Here is a 17,433-nt window from a genome sequence, read left to right on the forward strand (position 1 = left end):
ATACATTAGTTTGAGGGGGAAAAAAAGTCTATAATGCAATTCCTAAGGTTTAAGTAAGAAATAACCTTCACTAATCTTGTTCTGCTTTTGTGTTTGGCAATTGCTGTGCAAAACAACGGTAAGTTAGTTTCTTGTCTCTAAAATAAACCTTGCCCACTGCAGAACCCAACTCACTGAAGGACTGAGCACCTCCATAAGTTTAATATAATTGTCGTGGTTTGGCAAGAGCTTTTGGCTCAAGAGCTGGACCTTTCGTTATTCAATTCAACTTGCTCAAAGAAGATGAATGAGTTCAGTTGCCTCTCTGGCAGAATTCCTTGCGGAGGTGTAATTCTGTGAAAGGCTTTCAGAGTCATGTGCAAGACTTTCTTATGCAGTAATATGTTTGGAGCTTGTCAGGTTAAGTTCATTCTTCTTTGCATTTCCTTTACAGAAGTGTAAGTGTAAAGTATGTAAATCTCATACCCTGTAGTACTGCATAGTAAATGCCAAAGGTGAGAGGTTAGTTGAGTGTTTTAGTGCACCATAAATAAAACATTATTGTAAAGAATCATTCTTGAGCAACATCTTACGTTTTTCTTCTACCCTTGGTTAGAAAAAAATATTCACATACTCTTCTAAACTGATGCCGGTACAACAGATAAAGAAACCTTTTGTCTGTAGTGATATTTTTCTGATTCTTGTTTCAATCAGTATTACTCTTACTAATTTGGTCATAAATATTTGTTTACAGTACCAGTAGTGAATTGGAATGCAAGTCGTTTAAGTAATCCTTCATTTACTGAAAAAGTCTTGATGCTCTTTGTTGATGGAACCTTGTCATGTGAAACATTGTGTAGTATTTATTTCTCATCCAAAACTTTATATATGTATCTGTTGTCAATGTTTCAAATAGATATTTTGTGTCCTTTCTATGGTGAAGTTCACATGCACTCACAATGTGTTTTTCAATTTCTGGATCTTGACCTGTCTTCTTTGCTGTATGCTACTTAAAGGATAATCTGTATTTGAACTAGCTGAGTTTAACAGAGTGTTGTTTGGGTTTTTTCCCCTCAGTACTGTTTTGTTACCAGTTATCACTCCCTGAAAATAGTTTAGACCATCACTGTGTTTCTTACTGTGTGAAGAGTTCTCTGGCTGATCCTTTAGCAGATGTTTGTGGTGTTGAGAAGATTATTTCAGTTCAAATTGCACCAGTACCTGTTTGTCTTATTAAAAGGCAGGGAGTCTGGCTTGATGTCTAGCTTTACAGTGAAGGCTTCCGTGACATCATCATTGTTCTGATTTGTTACTGATCATGCCTGCCTCCAGCAAACTCCCTTTTCACCTTTTAGCTGCAGTGCAGAGTTGTTCAGGATGTTTCAGGATGTTTACTGTCCCCAGAATATCTTGTCCAACTGTAGCACTGGGTTTAATAATGACTGCATAAGGTCAGACCTTATGGCAATGTCTTGGTACTTTTATCCCCGCACTAATACTCCTTTGCATCTTCAAATGATGATATCACCTTCAATTCAGAAAATGTTTTAATTGTATTTTATTTATGTATATATATGTCAAGCATACCATCTGCCCTTACAAGATGATAGCATATTGAATATTTAGGTTTTGATTTAGTACACCTTTTTATCACTTTCTCATATGTTGCTCTGATCTGCAGGGATCCTTCATAAAAGATGTCACTCTGTGAAGTTGCTTGTAGCTATTTCTAGCAATAAGAACTTTGCAGTTTGCACTCATGCAAGCCACAGGCAAATAATTTTATAGATTCTAGCTCCTCGTGCATGACTGGAGGGGCAAGCACTGAAAGTTGGATTTAGGAAACCAAATCAGATTGTAATCCATTTTGCCACAGTTCAGAAAGAGACTAGCTTGTGTGTGAGTTTTCAGGGTATGTCATGTTGTTGCTGTGTCCTGATCAGTTGAAACCACTTGGGGATGTTACTCCAGCCAGTGTGTATTCACCCAAAGCCTTGCTGATGGTTGGAACCTGTTATTTTCACATGGCGATGTCCTTTTTCTCTCACAAAGGAGACCAGCTGAAAACACATTATTTTCAGGATAGCTTCAGAATAGTTGTTCATTTGCTTTTCTGATGCTTTTAAATATGTTCAAGTCCATTCCTAATCTCAGTTTCAGATTTGAGAATTGTGTCTGCATACCTCACACTTACACTTTTTGGATGAACGATCATTTTGCTGATAGTGAGGAGTTTTGCTTATTACTGGCTTGATATAATACTTACCTTTATGAATACAATTTGTATCTTTTCCTGCCAAAGAGGATTTTTGCCTGGTGGTTCCCCTGTTAATTTGGAACCCATTTGAATATTAATTTGGCTTAGCATCAGTTTGTGAAGGATCAATCCCTGCATGAACAACTTTTGCCTTTCTTTTTTTCTTCAAGGGTAGGGCTTGCTGGAGGGCTTGTTTTCAAGGGATTATCCTGAAGATACAGAGTAACACAATAGTGTGATTTTTCTTCATAGTTCTGGTCCATTTTCCTCCTTCATCTGTTCTTGTATACTGTGAGAACTCTACATCTCTGGTAGAACATTTCACTGGGCACTGGTTGAGTGCTTTAAAGGGTGTCTGTATCCTGCTGTGGGTGATATTGTCTCTTAGGCAGCTTCTGTCAGTCTTTGGTTTTGGTAGTTCTTCGGGACGATAGAGTCATCTGGGTACCTGCAGATACTCTGTGCATGTCCTTCAATATGATTTAATCACAACTGTCTTGAGTATTCACAAATATAAGTGGTATTCAGAGAAGAACTATAAAAATAAGCAGAATATGAAAAGTTGCTTTTAGCTCCTCATAAAGATAAATTTATTTAGCTTCATAAGACAGCTATAACCCAGTCCAGAAATACTTACAGTGCAGAGGAAAAAACAGATACCTGTTATGTGATGCCATATGAATTTGTACTGGATGTGAGGGGAATTTAATATTGCAGATTATTACTGCAACAACTGCACTGATTATAGTGAATTTCTCATCACTTCAAATCATTATCTAAAATTTACTTATTCTCTAAGGGAGGGGGAGCCCCAGTGTTTATCAATTCAGTCAAAAGTGGATGAAAACAGGAGTTCAACCTATATTTATTAAACATTATTTTTTGTGATAGAAGAGAATGAGTGTTTGCTTATATTATCTTATTGCTTTGAATATATTCTAGAATTGCTTCATCTTTGAATAAATGATTACGTTGAGGAGTTGTCATGCTTTCTTCTCTCCAGATTTTATGAAGCAAATAGACCATTTTGAATCATGTACATTGTTAAATGTTTGTTTTTCTTTGCAGTATTGTACTCTTGCTGAGCCAAAAGCAAGCACTTGAAGAACTTAAGCAAACAGTCCAGCAATTAAGATGCTCTGAGGCAAAATTTGCAGCCCAGAAAGAACTACTGGAACAAAAGGTTCAAGAGAATGATGGGAAAGAGCCTCCACCTGTAGTGAATTATGAAGAAGATGCTAGATCAGTGACTTCTATGGTAAGTTTTACATCTATTTTACTGAATTGTGTAGCCCTGCCATTGTACTTCAGACCTGGGATCAAAGTATCAAGCTACTCACTGAGGTGATTTAAAGTAAATGAGCTTCACTTTGCATTTTTGGGGACTTGTTTGGACAAGAAGTTCAGTTGCGTGATATTTTTTCTTTGTATGTGGCAGTAACTTGTAATAATCTATGTGTGGGGACTTGGATTCGTCTTCTCTACACTTGATACTTATATTTTCATTACACTGTTTAATAAGGAAAAGTCTTAACCCTTACTTAGATTTAGTAAATGTGACTGAGTAGCTATTGATAATTTCCTTGGCTGTGTTGAAGAAATAAATTTACAATGTAGGTAGAAAATTAACATCAAAAGCTCTTGGAGTTGCTACACATGATATGTAATTGAGAAATTAATTTTATGTACTGTAATTGCTCTTTTCTCAAACAGAAATGAACATTGGTTTCTTTACAACTTATTTTTGAATGTTTACATGCTCTTAATAATGAAAAGGAATTCTTTTTGGTCTGGTGAGACCTCATATAGTTTAAATAAGTACCTTACTTTGCTGATATTTTGTGTGACTTCATTTTCTCAGTTGTGTGCAGCTATGTACAGAGTTTTTAGGCCACATAAAAAAGCAAACAAACAGTACCTGTTTACTAAAGGGACAAACAGTTTTTGCCTTTGTGGATTAGTTTTGACATGTAGGAGATATTTGTGACTTTTTTTCTTTGAGGTTTATCCTGACATTCTTTTTGGCCCATGGGGCAGTAGCTCTGTGAAATGATAATTAAATAGTTGTTTCTGGGGGGAGAGCTGTTTTTCTTCCTCTGTCTATTTGTGGAACTGTTTGATTCTCATTCTACAATTATACTTGATTGTCAGCATTCTCTTGCTTCTACTGCTGTTTAATATTTACAAGGCACTATGAGATGGTTCTCATTTACACTGGTACAAAACATTTTACAAAGCTTGTATGCTTGTCGTGACCTAGAAGGAGTTTTAAAAAGTACAAAAAGGTGAAGAAAAAGAAAAGAGGGATCAGGATAATGATTGCGAAAGAGTAGGAGGCTTGGAGTCTTTTTGGTGCAGGCTATCTTGTTAGTTACTTAATACCATATCCTGTAGTACTGCTAGTGATTAGTGTCTGCTAGTTTTAGTTGAGATGATGAGTCAGGTCATAAGAGTGGTACTCTGCTCCTTCAGCTCAAGATTACTGAAGTCTGCATTTGGGTGTCTAAGCCTCTGTTTCAGTGAGAGGGAGAAAGTAATTCTGTGTGCTGAGCACAGGCCTACACCGGGCCAACAGGACAGGGTCACAGTGGGTCCATCACTGCCAGCACTGTGTCACCCCCAGTGTCACCTTCAAGGTGAGAGGGCTCATCACCTCCAGCGTGGGCACTGATGGGCGTGCAGTGCCCCAGGGCAGGTGGCACAGGGTGGCTGGCTCTCTGCTCAGGGCACAGTGGCCTCTGCAGGAGGGCAGGGGAGGGGGAACAGAGAGCCATAGGATGGTTTGGGTTGGAAGGGACTTCCAGCATTGCCTAGTTCCAACCCCTTTCAGCACCTTCCACTAGAGCAGGATGCACCACTTTACAAAATCTTGCCACTTTAACTCAATGCAAGGTTGCAGAGAAAAGCCATGAGAGCAATTAGAAAGGGGCCTAATGATGAGAGGCAGTCTGGTCAGCTTCTCAGGGAGAAGGTAAAATGAAAACAGAAAATTGGTACTAAAGAAGGCAGAAATATTTAACACAATAAGTTGGTGTTGTGTAAGCTGTAATAGAGGGTAATATGGGGTTTTGTCGTTTTATTTTTTAACCCAGTAAGTAAAATTTACTGTTAAGGCAACTTGAAAAAATAAATCAGCTATGTATTTGTATGCCAGAGATAATGTTAGGATTCATTTTTAACATGGATTGTGTACTTTAAGTAACTTGCTCTAGTTTATGCAGTTCCATCTGGCCTATGTTATCTGAGAGTTCGGAGTGCCTTCACTATTTTTATGAAAATAATGCAGATTATTCAAGCTGCCTTGCAGAGAAGACCTGTCATGAAGTGTGATGTGTTAAGTTCCATCTGAAGAATAAATTTTGCTGAATTACCACTTTCCTTGCTTCTTCAAGGCAAAGCTTGCCAGAAGGGCTAAGCCACTCTTGGACATGCACTCTTATTTTGTGGGTATCAGATGTAGAAGTCCTTGTCTTGTACAGGAGACTGAATGGGTCTAAAAACAGGGTTAACTGTGAAAGCAGGCATGTGTATTTCCACAGCTAAGTCAAGTTTAGCATTTACATGTACAGGATACAGCATTTATACTCAGGCCATTGGTACTGAGGCTGCCTTGGGATCAGCACACGTTGCCCCAGAAGGAAATGGTCATGATCTACTGCAGCCTGCCCTGGATCCTGTTAATTCTGCTGCTCATGCTATTTTTTCCTGTAGGACCTGAAGGAGCTCCTGCACCTCAGTAAGGAATTCTACCAGCTTTTAGACTTGAAAAAAGACAGGAGCTAAATATGCCTGATGGTGTTGATATTGTCCTTGCTTTCTGAGAAGAGATTTGTGGTGTTCATTAAATGATTTGATGCCTGTGATGTTGGGTAAGCCCTTTTACCTGAGCTACACAGTAGAAGTGCTGAGAGGTAGTGCAGACTCTGGGGCATTTTTCTCTCACACAACCTCTTCCTCTCACACAGCCTCTTCCTTAGCTGGCTGCTCCAGTAAGCCAGAAGTAGTCAGGCCTGTTGTCTCTGCACAAAGGACTGCTGCAGTGGAGCAGGGAGGATTAAGGTGGCATTGGGGGGTCACTGTCAGTACTGTGGGTGTCTCCTCTCTCACAGCTTGTGCCAGAGCTGTGTTCCTGACAGAGTAAGACTCTGCTCAGGTGCTGGAACCTCTCCTCTTTTAGACCAAGGCTGGTTCCCCTGTTATCACTGTCTGCCACCATGAAGAGTCAGCCTTCATCTTTCTTATGAGCTTTCTTTAAGTACTTAAGGGCTTCAGTGACATCTTCCTGGAGAACTATCTTTCCTTCTCCAGGCTGAACAACCCCTCTCAGCCTGTTGTCATACGAGTCATGCTCCAGCGCTGTGATCAGTTTAGATGCTTTCCTCTGGGATTGTTCCATCTCTTTCTTGTCTTGAAGACCTCAGACCTGGATGTAGTTTTCAAGATGGACTTTCATAGGGGTAGAGTAGAGGGAACAAGTCACCTCCATCATCCTGCTGCTCATAGCGCTTTGAGTGTAGCCCAGGATGTGGTTGACCCTTTGGGCTGCAAGTGGACGGTGTCAGCTCGTGTTCAGCTTTTTGTCTACCAGCACCCCGGAGTCCTTCTCTGCAGGGCTGCTCTTCATGTGTTCTTCTTTCTCCCAGTCTGTGCTTATGTCTGGCATCACCCTGACCTGCCAGTCTTGACTACATCTCAGGATGGAAAAGTAATGCTCTGATGGGTTGTTTCTGTAAATAAACATAGTGGTGATTTTTAAAATGGGACTTTTTTTTTTAGCAAAACTTCTTAAAAATATAGGGCTTTAAAAGATCAGAAACGAAATGTTCTTGCTGCTGATTGCTCATCCTGTTATCACTCAAGAGGATGACTGTTACTTCAGCTATAAATTCATTAAGTTCTCTCCACTTTTTCTGAGAGCAGTTAGTCTAAATGTTACTCTCATATACTCGAATATGGTTATTTATTACTCTTCAGAAATTAATTGTCAACACTTGTTTTGCAATTTTTTTTTCCTAGGAATTAGCAAATCCTAGTTGGCTTGTGTTGTCAGCATCCAAATGAAGCAAATTTTTGTGTCCTCAAGTCACAAGTAATTTTTTTTGTTTTGTAATTTAAAATATAAAAGAGGGATATGCAAAGCAATTTTGTTTCATATCTCCTAAGTATTTATATCATATAAATAGAGCCAATTTCATGGTGGAATAGTTTGCAAATTGTTTTGTTTCCCTTCTCTTATATTAGGTAACTGTATAATAGAATACTAACAAGGAGGGAAATTCTGAAATGCTGTTAGATATGTTTTTATAGACAGTGTAATGTCATGTGAGTGGTTTTACTTAGTTTCCTTGTTCTTTTTTGCCTCTATTAAATGTAGGAAGTTTCATATTCTGTTAGTGTCTTCCATATGGTTTGCTTTAGTCAATATATTTTTTGAAGTACATTTGCTGTGTATTGGTAGTCATGTACTCATTTAAGAAAAAAGGAAATTGCCAAACCATTCTATTTTTTTCAATCAGGATATAACATGGAGTGAAACAAAAATTTCTGAACATTGCATTTAACAGTTTTGTCATTGGTTATGGAAAAATGAAACATTTTATTGTTACTAGCAGTTATACTTTCCTACTGACTTATCCATGCAAGACAGAGATAATTATAATGCTGACGGCACTAGAAGTTTAAAGTCTTGTTTTTGAGCCCCTCAGAATTATGCATTAATGCCATTCACTGTGTTAAAGAGAGATTTATAGTTTACATTTTCTTCTGTACTTAAAGGATGGAGATACTAAAACAAAAGCTGGTTATTCCTTGTAAACAGATATATTTTGACAAAAATACAGTAGTATCCAAAGTGATGTGTATTATGTCACTTCATAAAATTTAACTGGAAGCTACTTGAGTTAACTTTTCCACATTTATGTGTTCAGTCAGTGGTTGTATAGCCTGTCATTTGTCTTGAGTTACATAAGGTGTATTTTTGCTGTTGATGTGATCAACAAAGCGTGGCAGTAGTTCATGGTAATTCAAATGAAGAAAACAACAGCAACAAAACTTTTATATGTCTGATGATCAGATTAGAAATAAAAACATCATTAATTTTTTTTAATATTGCAGTATCAGCTAAACATTTACTCAGGTAATTACATTCAATTATGATAATTTTCATTTCATGGTAAAGCTTTAAACTTACAGCATCAGTATTGCCTTGGAAATTGTTACAGAATAGGGAGTCTTCAGGGAGTTCTTAAACCAGGCAGTAGATTCAGTTAATATAAAATAGTAATTAATTTTGTTTAGCAATAGTGAAATCTCTGTATCACTTTAACATATATTCTCCTTTTTCCACACGTGGTAAAAAAAATTATGAAGGCATAAACTCATGACTTTTAAGAATACGGGTTTGAAATTACATACTGTTCTCACCATCGAAGAATAGAAGTGTTTCATGTACATTTATTTTGCATACTGCAGCATTTTCCTGGAGCTGGTTGAGAAAATTGAGACTTGATGTGCAAGCTCTGCGACACTTGAGAGACTTGTCAGCAGGTGGAGCTCAGTGCCAGAAGACTAGTTATGACTGAAGAAGCCAAAGCTGTTAGCATGAGCTCCGGAGAGATAGTTAGGGCAGGAGAAAGCTGAAGCACCATGGTACAGCCATGGGGATGTTGTAATGCCTTGTGCCACTAGATTTCCAGGCTTAAAACTGTACACAGCATAAAATGGTTTTGTTGTTTGTTATTCCTTTTTAAAAGGCTTCAGAGACGCTATCCTTAGTGATTAATTTAAAAATAAGATAATCCAGCTTTTAGTGAAGGTTGTGGTAATAAAAAAATTAGATCTTGGTCATTACGGAAGGAAAAAAATACTAAATACATGAAACAGAGCCGAAGTGCTACTTTATTTGTTTGTAAATTATTCTACCTAATGTGAATGTTTTATCTTTGCATCCTTGCTTTCTAGAATCCAAGACTTGGTCCTCCAGTTAGTATGATCAATACACCAATAGCCAGAGTCTTGTTCTGCAGGTTTGGATTTGAAGAGAATGTGTTCAGAACTCTCACTAAAATAATAATTGACAAATTTAATCAATTTGTATGTTTTGATTTTTTCACTGTCAGTTACACAGATATGTAGGAGGCTTTGCAGGAGCTTGTGATTTCATTAAAGATGCTTCATTGCATATATTTTAGATGTTGGATCACAATGTCTTGAAACATAATCTGCTGAGAGAAGTACCACACTCTTGGGGGTTCCTTTTCCCCTGCTGTGTCAGACTATGCAGGTTCTTTATTTTGAAATAGATGCAAGGAAGTGATTGCCTTCTGTGACAGGCCACTGCAGCAATTGCAGAAAGCATAACAGTAGAGATAAATTCGTCATTTTTCTTACTGATTTTCTTACTGTTCAGAAGAACAGACACATTCTTATGCTCTGTAATGCTTCACCAAACATCTCCCTTATCTGTCCATGTAAGTAATTCTCTACTGATTTGAGGCTCATGACATTTATATAAAACTAAGATTGTATTAGAGCATGGTAGGGGAGCCCTTCACAGTAATTTGGTTAATATATTTATAAATCTTGTACACTTCCACCATGGTGGAAGATCTTAACTTTCTTGTCAATACACTCATAGTCTGTGCAGCATTAGTATCCTGATCCTTTCTTTTATTTTAGTCTCTGCTGAGGAAGCTCTGCCAGTGCAGTCATGCTGTAGAAATTTTGCCTATTTATTCATTAAAGACCTGGAAATAAACAGTTTTATTTGGTGGTTGCCTGGACAGCTGAAGTTCAGTTTTGTTTATGGCCATTTTCCAAGCTTGCTGGCTTGGGCCTGTGTTTCTGGCTTACAACCAGAATTTGACATGGATCAAAAATGCCGCAAATGTCAGATGCTTTTAAGAAGTGTGGAGAGGATGAATTCTATTCATCTTTCTCTCTTAGTGAGTATGTTCTAGCTTCTGATTCATCTTTTTTGAATCCCAGCTGCCTGATGGACATAAATAAGAGGAAGAACAATACTAAAGGAGATAATAAGGTAGTAGGCAGATAAAATCAGTCATACTTTGTTCCACTGACTGTCCAGAAATTTACAGGATAAGAAATCAGTGGAGCTGTCAAGACTCTTGCCACTGAACGTGCCTAGAAACTTCTGAAGTAAAAGGCTGGACTAAGTTCACACACTAAGGCTCAGAACTTAAGTGTTTCTTAAGCTTAGCATATTATCTATCAAAAATGTGTTGAGAAATAACCTGGTCTTGGGGAAAAGGGAAATTAGAAGTATAAGCAAAATTTTTGAGGAATTGAAGGGATCATTCACAGAAACAGAGCTCTTTAGAATATTTGAAGTGCAGAATTAGTTTGCCCACTCTGTATGAAGGAGAGTTATAAGCACTTGAGATACCTAGACCTCTCTTGAACTGCCAAAAATATTTCAAGGGCTTTCATTTCTTCTTTGAGGAAGCAGGCTTCACCATAGTAGTGTTCAGAGCTGCATACCCTCTGGGGATTTGTTATTTCACTGTGAGTCTTCTCTGTAGATTAAGACAGCTTCATACAGAAGTTTCCTTTCAAACAGAAATCATGTACTAGTATCCAGCATATGTTTCTCTGTATGCTGGGAGAAAAGTAGTAATTCTTTGCCAGAATCATCATCATTGCCTTCTTGCATCTTTTTCATAGTGATGGGACCGAATTAGTGTGATTGCTAACTTCTCATAGCCTCTAGGCAATGCACAGGAAGTAATGTGATAAAATCTGGCTGCTTTAAATCACTTCTCTGCTCTTCTCTCTTCCTTTTTAAGTGCCTGACTAAAAATACCATTGTTCTTAAAGGCAATTATTATGCTTCTAAAACTCCTAAAATATGCTGTAAAAAAATAACTGGAATTAGGATTTATGTTTTTAATGTAGTGTCACTGGTAGTTTTCTGCCAGATAGAAGTGTATGATTTTATGCTTATCTTCTGGTTTTTTTCTGCCATGTGGGGAAGTTCTTGCCTGCTACAGACTTGAGAAACCCAAATGGCAATCCAGTTTTCAGTTCCTTTTTTGGGTTTTAATATTGGTGCTTTTTAACAGTGGGGTATGTGAAATAGCATGTTTCAGATAATCCTTTTTTTTTTTATTTTTTTATTTTTTTATTTTATCATCTAGCAGTCAGATACAAAACATTTCTGGCCAGTTTAGGATCCAGGTGCCTGAACATCAGCACTAATGCCCGATTTTAGATTGCTTAAGGTATCCTCCTGTGATGTGAAGCTGTGACTCAAGTCTGCCAGTCCCATGTAGTTATCTTGGAAATCTAGGCCCTGAAGAGCACTAGATATTAATATTCAAACAGGTCAAGCCCTTTTTCCAACAGACATTGAGGTTCTTTGTTCAAAATAGTCTTTAATAGTAGGGAAAATTAAAGTTCTGTGTGAGACAGTGGTGTAAGCTTGTCAAAAAATTCCATGATACTTAGCTCAATTTCTTTTAAGGGAGTTATAGAAACAGGTCATCAGAAACTTAATTTCTCTTTGGCTGTTGTGTTAGGGTAATGTGAGAAAGTCAGTGACATTTGCATGAAGATAATAACAGATATCCAGGAGTTTCTGAAACTGATGTCCTCATCCTAGAGGAAAGAAAGCTTGGAGTATCACAGCCAAGATGTGTGGAAATTTGTAATTCTTGGAAAATGATTGAAGGTCTTTACTTTTAGAGCACTAAAGGATTTTGTAGACCAAAAGCAGATTGTTTTCTGGAAGTTACTGCAAAATATTTCTGCAAGCAAAATGATGTCTTAAATCTGATTTTTTGTGAAGTTTCTGGAAAAAGCAAGAGCTGGTGGTGGCTAGAAAATAGAGTATAGATTAGTAAAAGTGGGGGGAAAAGAAGAAAGAAACCAAGTACAGGAAAGAGTGGCAGGGCCAGACATTGGCAGCTCCAGAGACAACACAGTGTTTAGTCAGGGTCAGAGTGTGCCTAGCAGTCCTATCAGGAGCAAAATGAAAAGAGGTCAGGGACACTACTAAGGACAAGACTATCATGGGAGTCCAGAGTTTGTCCAGGACACAGCACCAGACATAGGATTGGAGAAATCTACAGCATACTCATGTGGGACTCATCCAGGACGAAGGGCTGGAGACAGAGCAGTTGTCAGTTTCATTTCATGAGACAGTATTTCTGTGAGACTGTGGCTCATCATCATGAGGCTGACTTCATCAACACATGTTGCCACTGTGGTAAATTGAGTGCTAAATCAAAGCCTAAATGGTATGATAAGAAAAATACAGTATAGAAGTAATATAGCCTGAGCTGTATCTGCAATTTTTGTTTCTGATATGCCTCAGAATGACTTGTTATATTTCTAGATCTTGGCTATGAATACTAAGATGAAATAAAATCACTTAATGTTTGGCTTTATATGTAGTACAAACTTCTGTCACTCCCCTTTAGATTAAATTTACTTAGCTTTGCTAGAACTCTGTGACAATGAGGACTTTAACAATATCTAACTGAAATTATCTCACGCTCGAAAACTGTAGCATTTACTTAGCAACTGCTATAAAAACGAAAATAAAATGGAAACATAAATATATTGATTTGGGGTTTGGGAGGCTGAAATGAGCTGCTTGACGGTCTAGACAGTTTCTGTATCATGTTAACTTGAAATTTTTGTCTTGTGTGCTAATTGCTGTTTAGAGCAGTGGAACATGGTGATTGTTTATACTGAATCCAGTGCAATGCAGTGAATGTTGCAGTACAGAAGGAGCTGATGTGACTGAGCTGGCCATAGGCAATTGTAATGAAAGACGGTGCAGATTTTTGTACGCCTTTTAAGACAGAGGAGATGTGTTTGGAGCATTCTAAAAATCAAAGAGTTTAAAAGTAACTTCTGAGCTAGAAACAATGAAACAAATTTTTAAAAGTAACTTCTGGTTTATTAAACCAGAAAAGTTAAAGAAGTAACTCTGGGTTGTTTTGTAGTAGTATGCAAAGCTGTGGCTGTGTTTTGGTCTGCTTCAGAGTGCTCCTGCTTTTGTCCATTTGATCTGTTCACTCCATACAGATTTTTATATATAACATGTAAATTAACACTGGTTTTGTGGATAGTTGTATGTACAATTTGATCTTGGTGTCTCAGGAACTGTGTGACAATTAAATTTGTAGCTTTATAATATGTAATAAAAATAGTGAGTAAAATAGGGTTTTCGACCAACATGACTGAAGTATTTAATCGTTTATCTTCTTCAACATACCTTTTAAGAAGTTGATGCACTGAATCATGTATAACTATACCTATAAACTAGAAAATACTGATTTTTTAGGGCAAGGGGGGGGTGTGGGCGCAGAAGGAGTTTCTTCTGTAACAGAGGAGACTGGTCTTTGATTCAACAAGCAGCTTGAGCATGCCAAATAAATACAGCTTACAAACTTTGAGGGAATGCTGCTTGGTTGTTCAGATGCTTTTTAATAAGTAATGATTTAAATAAAAAAAGAAACTCTATTGACTGAACTAATAACTCACAGTCTTTGCATTCCTGTAGAAAAAGTGCTGCCTTGTTTATTTTGGTTCATCATGCTAGATAAAATTTATGAACCTCAGCTTGAATAGGATTGCAATCTTTTATTTGGTACAATTACTGAGACTTACACACTGACTCTTTCCTCCGTGTTTATATTGATGATATTTATATTTTCGAAGTGTTCTTGTTTGTGTCTGTGATTTGTAGCTGCGATCTGTGTGTGAGTTCAGTGGACCATAGGCTTCACTCAGAGTTGAATTTGAACACTGCCAGTTTTGAGGGTTTGCATTTTTGTTATTCTGTTGTTTAAATTGGCATATATTTGTTGTTTTGGCACCCTGCAAAGATTACTCGTTCAACCTACCTCAGTTATGATGCTAAAGTTGTGTTCAAGCTGTCACAAAGTTGGTCTATCATTTTCTCTATTAAAATGCAGGCTGATTTTTGCATAAACAAGTATCTGTCAAAACCAAAAGTAAACATCACATTCTAACTACCCTGCCAAACAGCTGTCAGACAGAAATACCTGATCAGATTTGAATCTAGGCATACTGCAAGCTCTTTCCAGTTATGAAAGTTTCAGTTTTATTGTTTAACACGTCTAATGTAAATGTGGATCTGGCTAAGAACCTGTCATATCCCATTTGACTGAAGCTCTTCAGGGTCAACTCCATGAAACTTTGTTTTATTGTGATAAAACAAATGCACCTTCTCACAGTACGATTTTCCAAACAGGTTACAATCACTAGTCTATATTTAGTAACACTGTTTATTGGGAGAAGAAAAAGGCTTCTTTGGGAGAAGAAAAAGGGAGAAGAAAAAGGATCCTGCCTGATCACTTAACATGTAATGCTGTTTCTTGGTGCCTGACACAGCATTTGCCAGATGGCTTCATTAGAGCCAGTCAGTGAGTCAGCTCGATTCAGTAAATGAATTATAAGAGGAGTCTTGATTAGTAGATGCCAATGTGTAGAGGGCGGAAGAGAAAAAATGTTACTTTGTACCACAATCAGAACAGTGTGATGACAAATATAAAGACAGTACCCCTCTGGTACAATGACATGGTGGTTGGCTGGGAAGACAGGATTTCTCACCTGCATGTAAGAACTTCCTTTGAAGTTAGGGAAAAATTTGGTGGTTTCCCCACCTCATTCCCCTAGAAAACAGTGTTTTCTGTAGGTTGGCATGGACTTCTGCTGAAGTCTGGGATCCCACAGCTATTGGATATTTAGTTTTTGGTGTCTTGTGAACCATAGGAGGATGAATGAATTTCAAGGTCATGCAATATAATGATGGTGTTCTTATTCTCTGTTCTTTCCTTGTTGACTTTTGTCCGCTGCTTCCCCAACAGTTCAGGTTTCAGCTACTCCAGTCCATCTAATCCCTTCCAGGAGCCAGACTTTCTTGACTTCAATGCCCAAGATCTGACTCCACCACTAGCTTTGTAAAGCACTTATCTTTAGCACGTATTACTTGAGTGTAAACATGGCTGAAAACCAACCAAATCCATCAGTGTTTGAATATATTTAATGAGATCTGGAAAGACTGTCATTCCTCCTGTTAGTGAGTAGCGCATTTTAATTAAAATAATTCACCCATGTAGTAAGTGCAGTCACTTACAAATACCATAGTCAGTTCATGCTATGTTTATAAATACTGCATTTAGATATATTTTGGGCTGACTAACCCCCAGTTGGCACAGCTGGAAGCAGCATCAGCTGCTTCATTTGCTGATGCACAGAGTACTTGCTCCCATAGCTTTAGTTTTCCCTTTATGCAGTTGGTACAGCATCCAGTTAGTTGATTCAGTTGTCTTCCCATGTCTTTGGATACAAAATGCTGAACTTAAAGAGATGCAGTCCTCCTTAGAAAACCATGTTTTGGATGGAACCTTTGCTTGAGTTGAGGTCAGGAATTATTTTTTTTTTTCAGAATCTCTAGGAAGAAGCTCTCCAAACTGTCCTTCTCACTGACCTGTTGCCTTAGTTCTGCATTCCCTGTACTTTACTCAAGTGTCTGGTAACTAACCTCCATGGCAGAACAAATCACCTGCTTGTAGCTCATAGCTGTAATTTTCTTCTGTGCTGATTTGTAATCCCCCACTTGCAAACTGCTATAAGATTTACTTTATGAGATCACATTTTGTCAAGATACTGATGCCATTGTACTCAGTGAGACCAGAGGAGCTTTGCCTGTGCAGATCTGGAAATAAAGAATGAGAACTGTTTTTGTTTTGTTCTCAGCTGAAATGTGACTTGGCTTCCTGTTGGAGGGTTTTAGAGTTTTAAAGTAACTAACACAGGTTGTAATGAGAAAAGGAGAATGGTTTGTGCTTCTCAGTCTGCAGGGTGTGTAAGTATATATGGATTTCTGGCAAGCCTGTTACTGTTATTTTAAGTTTCTGGCTAGTAAAGACAATTTCCAGTTCCAGATGGCATTCTTTGGCATGCACACTGCTCTTCAGGAATTTGTCAACATGCTTGTGGTAGCTGTGGGTGATCTTCATCACTTCCTTACTTCAGCTGCAGACTGTTGCAGAGGACATTAGAAGTTGAGGTATTTTCGATATTTTTTTGCAAGACTTTATGTTTATCAGTCTGGATCCTTGTGTAAAAATGTCCTGGACATTGTGTTTGTATTTGCTTGGTCTGCTGAGTTCATTTTGTGGAGAACTGTATGCATAACTTAGTTCTTCAGGCCCTTTCACTGGAAAATTTTGCATGCCTCTTGGGAAATGTAGCCTAGAAGTCCTTTACCTGTGGCTTTTTGTTATCAGCCCACAGAGTGATGACTTTAATTCTTTTTATGAGGCCAGTAGTTGTAATAAAGTTCTGTTGGTTCTTGAATAATATTTACCAGTTGAAAAAGTTTGATGTTAACTTTTTTAAAACTGAAGCTAACTACTGTACACCTAAAACATCATCATTCTGTTGAGGAAGTGCCATTACAGAATACTGTAATTTTTTAACAAGTGCCAAAACCACTCTCTACCTTTATACTTGTTTTTGTGAATAAATGAGTATATGAAAACATCAGGACATAAAATTTATTTCCTATGCTAATTCCCATCTCTAGTGGAGGAGTACTTATTTCTTGGTTGCTATTTTATCACAATCTAGTTAAATAGAGATGCCATTTTCCAAATAGGAGTAATGCTGCAAAACAGGTGTTTATATAGAAAAAAATCAAATTCTTCCATTATCTTGGCAAGAATTTTCATTCTAGCTCAGGTTTTGTTTGGTTTTGTTTTTTCTTTTTTAATTTGAAAGGGGGATGGTAAGACCAGTCTTTTTGTGCATAGATGCATATAGCCAGTTCAAAAAAATATTGCAAGTTGAAGATTTTACCACTTCAAATGGCAACTGTAGTGTTGATCTTGATTAAAACTCTGGGGCAGCATCAAGCACTACTACATTTCTCTGTTTTTCTGAGAATTCTGGCCATAATAACCTGAAACTATTTCAACTGGATGTATGCAGTACTAAAGAATAAAATTAGCCTCTGATTCAGAAATTCTCCTAAGAATTTTAACATTGAAATGGTTTGTGGATGCACATTTATTCACTGCTTTTTGACTTGTGGGTCTTGGTTTTCTTGAAGCAGCAGGAGCAGCACAGCCCGAATGGTGAGCATGTTGTCCTAGCAGATGCTGACCTTCACCAGCAGCCAGTTCATCATACCTTTGGTT

The 17,433-nt window shown here is 37.7% G+C and overlaps 1 protein-coding gene across 4 annotated transcripts in view; it reads left to right on the forward strand.

The window, feature by feature from the left end:
- Positions 1–17,433, forward strand: part of FER (FER tyrosine kinase) — a 145,730-nt gene that overhangs the window by 37,143 nt on the left and 91,154 nt on the right. For all 4 annotated transcript variants that reach the window (XM_084225824.1, XM_084225827.1, XM_084225826.1 and 1 more), the window contains exon 9: positions 3,305–3,494. In XM_084225824.1, coding sequence (XP_084081950.1) covers positions 3,305–3,494 — 190 coding nt within the window. The remainder of the gene's footprint in view (positions 1–3,304; positions 3,495–17,433) is intronic.

Source organism: Fringilla coelebs (assembly GCF_963513975.1).
Source record: "Fringilla coelebs genome assembly, chromosome: Z".
Taxonomy (NCBI): Eukaryota; Metazoa; Chordata; class Aves; order Passeriformes; family Fringillidae; genus Fringilla; species Fringilla coelebs.